The sequence below is a fragment of the Gossypium raimondii genome, chromosome 13 (assembly GCF_025698545.1).
Source record: "Gossypium raimondii isolate GPD5lz chromosome 13, ASM2569854v1, whole genome shotgun sequence".
Lineage (NCBI taxonomy): Eukaryota > Viridiplantae > Streptophyta > Magnoliopsida > Malvales > Malvaceae > Gossypium > Gossypium raimondii.
The window spans coordinates 31,844,430-31,855,958 of NC_068577.1; the positions used below are offsets into that span (position 1 = coordinate 31,844,430).

General features: G+C 31.6%; 2 protein-coding genes across 4 annotated transcripts; both read right to left on the reverse strand.

Annotated features, from left to right (window-relative positions):
• Positions 1-2,386: 2,386 nt before the first annotated feature.
• Positions 2,387-6,661, reverse strand: LOC105783720 (aconitate hydratase-like). 3 transcript variants are annotated; one of them, XM_052627217.1, is made up of 9 exons: positions 6,185-6,661; positions 5,678-5,748; positions 5,396-5,476; positions 4,761-4,905; positions 4,528-4,670; positions 4,396-4,452; positions 4,225-4,304; positions 3,261-3,289; positions 2,406-2,641 (listed from the first exon to the last, which is right to left on the reverse strand). In XM_052627217.1, the coding sequence occupies exons 4-8, from the start codon at positions 4,900-4,902 to the stop codon at positions 3,286-3,288; spliced, it is 426 nt and encodes a 141-aa protein (XP_052483177.1). In that variant the 5' UTR covers positions 4,903-4,905; positions 5,396-5,476; positions 5,678-5,748; positions 6,185-6,661; the 3' UTR covers positions 2,406-2,641; positions 3,261-3,285. The 3 variants fall into 3 exon arrangements, with proteins under 3 accessions (XP_052483176.1, XP_052483177.1, XP_052483178.1); XM_052627218.1 differs by having other exon boundaries at positions 2,406-2,644; XM_052627216.1 differs by lacking the exon at positions 3,261-3,289 and having other exon boundaries at positions 2,387-2,641.
• LOC128036168 (vesicle-associated protein 4-3-like) lies at positions 5,203-6,446 on the reverse strand. The gene is made up of 3 exons (XM_052627063.1): positions 6,185-6,446; positions 5,396-5,476; positions 5,203-5,243 (listed from the first exon to the last, which is right to left on the reverse strand). Exons 1-3 carry the CDS (start codon positions 6,444-6,446, stop codon positions 5,203-5,205), a joined length of 384 nt encoding a protein of 127 aa, XP_052483023.1.
• Positions 6,662-11,529: the final 4,868 nt, after the last annotated feature.

Consider the following 11,529-nt stretch of genomic DNA (forward strand, 5'->3'; position numbering starts at 1 on the left):
TCATAGATTCGGTTTCTTGTAACCTCCTTACAGAGAAGACGAACGTCGCCAAACGTCGCAAAATAACCATCGAAAATCTTCAAAGTTTCAAAGGTTCGATTTTGTTCGATTCTGCGTATTTAATCATTGGGTTTTCTTGTCTTTCTTAATTTTTGTTTGTTTGTTATTCGTTGATGTTCCTTAAATTAAAAAAATTCTCTTCTCTCTGCATAGGGTTTTCGTTCGTTTCAGTTTTGTTCATCGTCTTGAAGGTACTGTAATGGTTTGTTTTTACTTCTAATTGGTTAGGAACTGATGTGAATTTTTTTTTGTATAGGGTTTCATTTCACCGTTGAAAGTGGTTTTTTCATCGTCCTGCAGGTATAGTGGTTTTCTTCTCTGTTGTACTCCGTTTTCTCGAAATGGTTTCAGTGGTTTTCTTCATTTCATTTAATTTCATTGATTTTAGCCAACGTTAATTACCTTCTGCATAGAAACGTAACACAGACAATTGCGTGTCTACGGTTTGGGTTATATATGTAAAAGAATGGTTGCTTAGATGAAGAGTTTAGGCTACTGTCAAATGTTGGTTGATGTGAATTTGATATTAGATATTGCATATTTGGTATTGATATTAGATATTAGGCTGTGATTAAATGTTTGCTACTGTCAAATGTTCTTTGATGTGAATTTGATATTACTTATTAAATATTTAGTATTGATATTAGATATTATATATGGTTTAGTTAAATGTTTGCTACTGTCACATGGTTGCTACTGTTCTGCATTTTCAGAGTCGTTAAATATATATATTAAATTTTGCTACTGTCAAATGTTTGGTTGCTACTGTCAAATGTTTTATTATTTTCAGAGTCTGGTTTGTTCATTTGTGGGGATTGCAGTTGTTTTATGTTCAACAGTGCTAAGGCATACTTCAGTTAAAATAAATCAAATTTAAGATTTTGATTTGAATCTTGATTTAGTTAAATTATACTTTGTTTACTCCTATTTTTTTTTCTATTTTTTTGGTACTAATTTAGTTGTGTTTTTTGTTTGGCAGTCGTCTGCTTCGAAATTGAGGAAATTTGAGGTATTTATTCCGTAGATAGTTTTATTAAAAAAACACCTCCAAATGTTTAAATTTCGGATTTGGTTATATTTTTGCTTTTATAGTTTACTTATTATTTTTGACTTTTAAAATGGAGTTTTAATTAAGATTTTTGGTTTTAAACATGTGGGTATCGGTTTTAATTACCAATTTTTGCTTTATATGTTTCTAGCTCAATTTGAGCGTAATTTTGCAGCTTATTACATAATTGCGAGGTTTAAATTATGATTTTATTTTCTCCCCGTATTATTTACCCAAGCAAAAACAATTACACAAATTGATCGATTAGTTTATTTGGTTTAATGTGAATTATTTATCGATTTTCGATTTTATGCCAATGAATTATCAATTTTACTTCTAATTTAATAAATTATCGATGTTAGATGTGATTAATTGATTGAATGTTTATGTTTAATTATCTTTTACATACAATAAATTCATCGATTAATTGATTGAATGTCAATGAATTATCCATTTATAATACATACAAGTACATAACTTATTAATATATATATTTTAAAATTATATATATTTTTAAATTTAATTTAGCTTATTAATTTAACATATTAATATATATAATTTAATGTATTAATATATATTTTAAAAATTTATCAATCATATCATAACTTACATACATAACTTAAATAAAATTTATATATAAACTTACACAATACATAACTTACATAATAACTTACATAACTTATATATAAACTTATATACACTACACCAAAACAGGCTTTTAGCGGCGCTTTGAGAAGCGCCGGAAAAAACGCCGCTAAAGAACGCGTCGCTAACTTTAGCGGCGTTTTTTTCTATAAACGCCGCTAAAGACCAAGACCTTTAGCGGCGCCTTACCACAAACGCCGCTAAAGACCATGACCTTTAGTGATGCTTTTTCCACTAACGCCGCTAAAGATCATGACCTTTAGCGGTGCTTTTATCACAAACGCCGCTAAAGAACAAACCTTTTAAAAAAATTATTTTAATCAAATAATATTTATTTTTATGATAAATATTATATTATGTTTTATTTTTAAAATTTGAACTTTAAATATACTTTTTAAGGATAAATAAAAAATATTATTTAAATTAAATTTTCTATGAAAATTTTAACTTTAAAAGTAAATATAAAAATTAATGAATTTAATTTTAGAATTTAAAATAATAAATTAATAACACAATTAAAATCCAAAAGTTAGAACTCAAGTTGTCATAAATATTAAAGTAAAAATAAAAATTTAGAATCAAAACTAAAATAAATAATACATATGAAAAATTAAAACACGACGATGTGAAAAATTAAACACCACACATAAAATTTATCAAACTAGTTAAGAAATACATGGTGCAGCCATGCAGTATAAATACAATAGAATCATAGGGTAATTTGCCATAAATATCTTCAGAGTACCAAGAACAATTTGTCACAAAATTATAAAACATGATAAATAAAAAAAAGGACAGGTAGCAGACAAGCTATTTGTTACTTTTTGTTTTGCTTCCAAGGCTTCTTCAGCTACCTTCATCTTGGCAACAGAATCATCTTCATCATCCCTGCTTAAGAAAATAAAGAACCTATTGTTAAACAATATAGAACTTGAAAAAGAAAAGAACCATGTTACTCGGACTTAGGTATGAGTGTTAGGTGTCCGTATAAAGACATGTCAGATATGGGTATGAAGGCATGTCTGAGATGAGTATGTTCAATTTTTTTTCCAAGTTTTCCCACATCCATGGGTTCCGGACACTGGTACTTAAATCATAATGAGTCGGAATAAAAAGCATAACCATAATAAAAAATAAAAAAAATAGAGGAACTCTTATCATATAAAAAATAGAGGAAGAACTCTTATCATAATAAATCAACAACATATTTTTCTTGAAATCCCATAGAAGCAAGATAGCAAATCATGTGGCAACTCTTATCATATAAAAAATAGAGGAACTAATAGATCATAAAACTATAAAGACAGTTAAGGGCAAAAGTGGACATTGGAACCAAAAACAACAAAATAAAGGCATTAATATAATAACTTAAACTTTTAGGTTCAATTAAACTTTTAGGTTCAATGATTCTTTGACATCAACAAAATTAATAATACAATTTCTATATGTTAAGAAACATCATGGCTGAAGGTTAAATGAAGAGGCTTAAACTTAAGAAACAGCTTACCTATGTTCGGCACCTCTTGAATTATTTACCTGAAACGAAAAGTTTTTTTCAATAAATCATGTACACATCAACTCAAGATGAAGAAAAATAGAAAATATTAGTCCAATGTTATAACTGAAAATTGCATATCCTTGTACAGCTTAATGTGCTTGTTAGCATGAGAATTTAAAAAAAAGAAGAAGCTCTTTATACTTGAAGGGACAATGGAAATTAGAACAAAATAAAAGTAAACAGGCAAGAAATAAAACGAATATCAATGGACACCTCATCTCGAGAACATGAGAAACCATAGCTTAGTTTTGAGTTAAGATTAAAGAATAGCATTTCCTAGGAAGTGTTACACAATTTGATCACAATTTAGAACCATTGCATACAACATAACATACCAAAAGAACTTCAACAACATTACAACATAAGCCTAAGACAAATTATAATTTAAGTGTCAGCTAACCTTGAGGTAGGCACAAATATGTTACTAAAGACAAAAATAACAACATAAATGCATAGAAAATAAATAAAAGTTCAAACAAACAAAGCAAGAAACAGAATTGTCTAAGTTAGAACTCTGAAGGACCAATCGGAATAAATGAAACGACTGAAATAGGCAAAATAAAGAATACACAGAACGGGAAATATATAAAAATGTTTAGAAAAAATAATTTATTTGAAAATAATAGCAATGAGAACTGATTTTAGACGCCCCCCCAAAAAATCTACCTTTAGCTTCCACAAAGGGTTTAGGAAAACGGACAAAGAATTAATTTTTACAGAAAAAGCAAGAGCCGACTTACCAGAAATTCGAAACTAAACAGACGGATAAATAGTCAAACTAGTAGAGTTAGTATATGCATGTCATGCAAGTCTAAATGCTGGGATGTTAGACATGTCACATTTGGAATATTAGAAATAAGACAGTTTTTCATGTTAAAAAAGGTTCCAATTTTTATGTCTGGAAAACTTTTACCTCTTGGGCCCTGATATACAGAGTTCAACATCCTCAAGTTTCAGTTCCAAGTAAGAAGAGTATACTTTCTCAATCTGAGGCTGAGTTTAGAGAAAAATTCTCAATAAGAAACTAAATGCTGAACATTTTTTAATCAAACTATAGAAGAAAGAACATATGGTGTATATTTACCTCGTTGTAGTCTACAAACATCTTATTAGTCCGTAAATAGGATTCTATCATAGCAATCTACATTTTTTCAATAAGTCAGTAAATCAAGGGTCAATAGATCAATTGAAACAAAGATACACACCAAGGACTTACAGTCTCATCACTTCTGCCAGTCAATTGTAGATATTGCAGAGTGAGATGAGCCACAGGGAAAAATCCCATGGTTGCACCATAGTCAGGAGACATGTTGGCAATGGTGGCAGGGTCAGCTAATGACAATTTACCCATGCCTTCTCCTGTATATAGAAGTGGAAGGAAATATCTACGTGAAGCAGCCCAGAAATAATGAATCCGTATTAAAATAGAGGCTGAATTGAAGACTCTACCATAGAATTCCACAAACTTGCCAACAACCCCATGCTTCCTTAGCATTTGAGTAACTGTCAACACCAAATCAGTAGCCGTCACACCATCCCTCAGTTTTCCTAATAGTTTAAACCCAACAACACCTGGCAAGACCATGCTCATAGGCTGCATTCAAAACCACAAGCATTTAATCATTAACTAAGGGGTTTTCTGGCAAATTAGTAATTTCCAAATTAAAAGTTCACCCTTCCAACTACGTCAAGAGAAAGAAGAAACTAATTAATCCCAATTGGACACTTAGCCACATATATAGTTCGTCAGTGTTTTCTCTTTTTCTCCCTTTGTATCATGCACCTACTTTTGTAACAGAGGAACCTAACAGTAAGTAAATTACTCATGATTTACTTAACCCTTCACCTTAAGACTCATGATTTTAAACTTAACCCTGTTCTTTTGATCCATCTATTTTTCATTGTTCTCAGGAGGCTCCACGAACTTGAAGACTAGTAAATCCATTCAAAAACAGAAATAGAAATTCATAAGAATGTTTCAAAAGATAAAGAAAAATAAACTAAACAAATATGTCTGCCAAGTGCCAAAGCATGATAAAAACCAAAAGTGAAGGGTATGCATAAGCGTGCAAAAAAACATTTACCCGTTGCTATGATGTTCTCATCGGGGGTTAGAATGGCACCCAGAAGGCGCATGAAACAGCTCTTTGTGCAGTTGTTTGAAACTAAACCAACAAAAACAAAAGGACTCGTTATGAAATTCATCAAAGCAATGGTTATAGTATAAAACATTTAACAAAAATATACTTGCTTGTTGTTTTCAGTTCTGTCTCTAACTTATAAATCACTAACATGCCAAATAAGGACAATGATGAAAACAAAAACAACAAAGGGAAACAGAAATGTTTCAAAGGTATAATGTGTACCTTGAAAGCTGCATATGACTTGCTTGTGTTTTTTATCCTGACTGCGCTGCTCACCTGTTTGCCAGGTTCATCTTGGAAAAACAAACCAAAATACACAATTAAGAATAAGAAAATTGTAATTTGAATGGGTTAAAATTTTAAATAGTATATAATAATGGCTTTTAAATTTGCATTCTGCAAATTCGGATGCACTTCTTTAGAAATAAATCAAAAAGAAAATTTCCCAAATTAAGTCAAAATATCCATATTCTTAGTGGCTCTCATTTCAAAGTTAAATTTGCTTAGTTACAAGTAAAAGGGGTAAAAAAACTGAAGCAAAACTACAATATTATACTCTGCCTTTATTAACAATCTTAAATTTTAGTTGACTTAACTGTCAATTTCCTAAAATAAGGATCAAAGTTTTTGCTTTAGCTTTTTGATCAAACAAATGGAAAATCCAAAACTTGATAAGATATAATTTTTGAAGGTCTGGAAAGATAATTTTTTAAAAAGGGAAGTACATACATGGAAAATATAGCTTATTAGCTGGATCAAGTTTGAGCCGACGCCAATTCGGCAAAAGCGACTTTGCAACGGAGGAAACTGAAATGGCAGAGCCGTGATGATTCGATCCTTTGGCATGAGGTTGAGTTTGAACGTATAAATTAGACGCTGAAAAAGAAAATGGAGTCGTTCTGGTATTATTCCCGGTTTGGCGAAAAGGCAGCTTAAAAATTCCGCAAACTTTGCCATCGGTGGGTGACTTTTGCTCAGTATCTATTGCCATTTCTCTCGCAAGCACATGTACGGCACCGTCTGCCGCGTCGCGAAGATTCTAAAACCAAAAACCCTTTGCTGGAATTTGAGAGTTTTAAGACGAAGAAAAAACAAGAACTAACTTGGCTTCAGTTGGGAAGAAACAAAGAGTTGAATAAGCTTCTGGGTTTCTTTCTTGGATGTGGGAAATTAGGGATTTTAGGGGGGAAAGTTGGGGATTTCGGGGGGAGGGGAGGGAGTTTTATAAAATGGCGTCATTTTTTTAAAAGTAAAATTTATTTTGTGGCGTTTTTTATAAAAATGCCGCTATTGTTTATCCGCAAAAAATTATTTTACTTGGAATAAAACGATACTATTTTGCTATATAAAATGGCGTTATTTTTTAAAATAAAATTATTTTTGTAGCGTTTTTTAAAAACGCCTTATTATTGCTTACCTTTTACTGCGTTTTTTATAAAAGCATAAAAATTATTTCATTTGGAATAAAACGACCTTGCTTTTGCTATGCTAAAATCTTTTATTTTGTCTGTTAAAATTATTAGTTAAGTGATTTTATAAAACATTTATTATTTTTTATAAATTAAATTTTATAAAAAAAATCAAGTACTCTCAAAATAAATATCGTATATTTTAATAAGAAAAAATGATTAAATGGTTGTAATTAATTATTAAGTTAGAATTATCCAATGTAAGCAATTAATCTCTCCCATATCAAATTTCTATTAAAGATTGAGGCGTTAATCATGATTTTATATTATTCATTTCGATCTAATCTCCATTTTATTAGAGATATTTCTTCCTAACTAAAATATAATTATTTTTTATTAATTTTTTAAATCTAATATTTAAATATATCAAATGGTTTAGATTAAATATTTTTTAGTCATAAACACCGCTAATGTTACCTTTTCCGGCATTTACAGAAAAAACGCCACTAATAAATTAAATTCTTTTAATGAAACGACACCGTTTTGAAAAATTCTAATACATATTAGCGGCGTTTTTGCTATAAACGCCGCCAAAACTTGCATATTTTATAATTTTTTATATTCAATTATTGTATATTGCATATCAATTTTAAATTAATAATCTTTACAATTTATATTATCTCTTTTACAATTATATAAGAACTTATTTAGTATATAAATTAAAAAATACTAATTAATCTAAACCTTAAACCCTAACCCGACCCTAAATCTCTAAACCTTATATCACTACCTCTTAACCCCAAACCCCTAACCACTAACCCCTAAACCTTATTTAATATATAAATTAAAAAACACTAATTAATCTAAATCCTAAACCCTAACCCGACCCTGAATCCCTAATCCCTAAACCCTAACTCAACCCCAAATCCCTAACCCCTAAACATTATTTAATATATAAATTAAAACACACTAATTAATCTAAACCATAACCTGACACCGAATCCATAAACCCTAAATCCCACCGACCCAGCTAACACTTTTTGTTATCAAGAAAAAACAAGCAGCTTTTTCTTTTCGGGAGCAAATCATCCAACTAACCCCACCGACTCTACTAGCTAAATTGAATCCCAACTTCACTTAATTATTTTCTAAAATTCAATATTTAATAAATTTTATAATATTTTCCTATAACCCTTTCTCAGCCTAAAAAACCTAGCTAGTATTAATTTCTAGTGGGTATTAGACCAAGTAACAACCTCATTTGTCCCTTTTCATTCATTTTCAGTTCTTACTCTTGAGTAGGTACTATTAGGTCATTGTTGTGTTCATGTTTGATTAACTAAATATAAAATTATTTTTGGTAATAAAATTATCAATATATAATATTATTTATCACGATATTTGGTGTTTTATATTACTTTCTTTGATTTATTTAATCGAACTATCAAAATTTATTATTCTTATAAAATTTATTCTATTTTTATTCTTTACAACACAACAGTTTAAGTTTTATGATATTTTATTTTACTCATAATTTAATATATTTTTCTAGTAAAGTAGTTTAAATAAAGCGTGATTGAAAAATAATAATAAATAGTTAGGAGTTAGGACGACTTCTCTTTAATAAAAACATTTTGTATTAAACAATATTATTTGTTATCATTTAAATGTAAATTTGACCAATATATAATAAATACAACGAAATATCAATTTTTTCAACTTACAATAAAAAATATAATTGAAAGATTACTTGAGAATATATAAAAGAATGAGATAATTGAAATGGTTTTAGATTTTATTATTATTAGCAGCGCTCTTCCAAAAACGGCGCTAAAGGCATTAGCGGCGCTTCTTCAAAAACGCCGCTAAAGGTCCGAGCATTAGCGGCGCTTCTTCAAAAACGCCGCTAAAGGCCCGAGCATTAGCGGCGCTTCTTCAAAAACGCCGCTAAAGGCCGAGCATTAGCGGCGCTTTCTCAAAAACGCCGCTAAAGGCCCTAGCATTAGCAGAGCTTTTTTCAAAAACGCCGCTAAATGCCCCAAAAACTCAGAAAACGGTGTCGTTCGGCTTAGGCTTTTTGCGGCGCTTTCTAAAAAACGCCGCTAATGCTTATTTTTAGCGGCGTTTTCCAAAAAGCGCCGCTAATGCTCGACCTTTAGAGGTGTTATTATAAAAGCGCCATTAATGCTTGATTTTTAGTGGCGTTTTTTGTCCAAACGCAGCTAAAAACGCCGCTAAAAGCCTGTTTTGGTGTAGTGATATAAACTTATATATAACTTTCATAACTTACTTATAATAACTTACATAATACATAGCCTACATGACTTACATAATACACAACTTACATAACTGAAATAACTTACATGATACAATACTTCCATAACTTACATTATACACAACTTACATAACTTACATAGCTTACATTCTACACAACTTACATAATATACATAATACACAACTTACATAACATACATAATACATAACATACATAGCTAACATAAAACATAACTTACATAACTTATATAATACATAACTTACACAATTTACTTAATACATAAATATATATCATATCATAACTTACATAACTCATTTATACTTATCACTGAACAACTTACCCTTGTAATTTCTAGTGAAAATCAGACTTCAAGAAATAAGAAATGGATCGGTCTTGGATGAATTTGTCAAGGGTAAGCAACGGTTATCGAAATGGAGTACAAACTTTTCTAAATTTTGTATTTCAATATGCAAGCCAAGAGAACATGATTCTTTGCCCGTGTAAGAAGTGTGTCAACATAAACTGGCATTACCGTGAAGTTGTATACGAGCATCTAATTGTTGATGGGTTTGTTCGGTGTTATAAACAATGGCTTTTTTATGGAGAATGCCCGCCTAGTACTTCCTCTTCAACGATGGATGTATCTTATCCTAGTACTACTTACCATTAGTCCGTTGGAGGGGATGACATGGAATGGATGTTGCGGGATGCATTTAATATGCACAATCATGGTTTACAGTCATTTCCAGTCGACTTTGTGGCATCTGATGATTGTAATGTTGGTGCAAATGCTTATACCGAACCGAGAAAAATTGTACCTCATGAAGAGCCGAATGGAGAAGCGGCAAAGTTCTACGCGCTACTTAATGACATGAACAAAGAACTGTATGAAGGATCAAAATTCTCAAAAATGTCTTTCTGTATTCATCTTTTTCAGTTAAAATGTTTGGGAGGGTGGACCGGGAACTCTTTGACAATGCTGTTAGAATTTTTGAGAGATATGTTTCCGTTTGCAAAAATCCCTCAATCATACAAAGATATGAAGAAAATGATAAAAGATTTAGGCCTTGGGTACACCAAAATCCGTAGTTGCCCGAATGACTGCATGTTGTATTGGGGCGATCAGAAAAACCAACAGTACTGTCATGTATGAGGCCAATCCCGTTGGATAAATAGAAACACAGAAGATGGGAACGACGATGAAAATGATGCACAGTCAAGAAAGATGCCATTCAAGATTTTGCGATATTTTTCGCTGATACTAAGGCTTCAAAGGCTTTTCATGTCGTCGAAGACAGTGGAGTCTATGACATGGCACCATGATGGACGAACCGATGATGGATTACTAAGGCATCTGGCAGATTCTTTAGCTTGGAAATCATTTGACAATAAATTTCCAAGCTTTACAAGCGATCCTAGGAGTGTGAGGCTTGGGCTAGCATCTGATGGATTTAATCCTTACAAGATCATGAGCACTACGTGCGATTGCTTGGCGATGAGTGCTTGTTCCTCTAATCTGTCTCCGTGGATTTGCATGAAGCAATCTTCCCTTATCTTATCTGTGATTATCCCTGGAGAGAAAGAGTCCGGGAATGATATCGACATTTATTTACAGCCACTTATTGAAGAGTTAAAACAATTATGGGCTGGTGTTGAGACATACGATGTGCTCAGAAAGGAGAACTTTAATTTACGTGCAGCTTGATGTGAACTATTAATGATTAATTTACGTGCAGCTTGATGTGAACCATTAATGACTTCCCCGCTTATGCCAATTTATCCAGGTTAGAGTACCAAGGGTCGTTATGCGCGTCCTTGTTGTGCTGAACAAATATGTTCGCAATGGTTATACAATGGGAAGAAGTTCTCTTACATGGGGCATCGTCGGTTGTTACCAAAAAATCATAGATTTAGATTTCAGAGTTTTGTATTTGACGGTACTGAAGAGTTCAGAGAAGCTCCTTCGTAGACCAGTGGATCTAAATCTTGTTCATGTTGGAAGATATGAATTTTAGTTATGGGAAGATGAACCAACCGCCAAACACGCAAAGAAATAGAAGATCAAATGATGAAGATGATGATGACTCTGATGAAGAGGATGATCCTAATGAAGCGGACTTGTGGAAAAAAAGAAGTATTTTTTTTGAGTTGCCTTATTGGGAGCATCACCTTTTACGACACAATCTTGATGTTATGCACATTGAGAAAAATGTCTACAAGAACATTGTCGGTACAATTTTGAATGTCAACGGAAAATCAAAAGACAATCTTCAGAGTCTACTTGATTTAGTCCACATGGGAATTCGGCCTGATCTTCATCCCAATCCACTTCCGAATGGGAAATATCAATTGCCGCCTTCTATTTTTTCAATGTCGAAGACGGAGAAAGA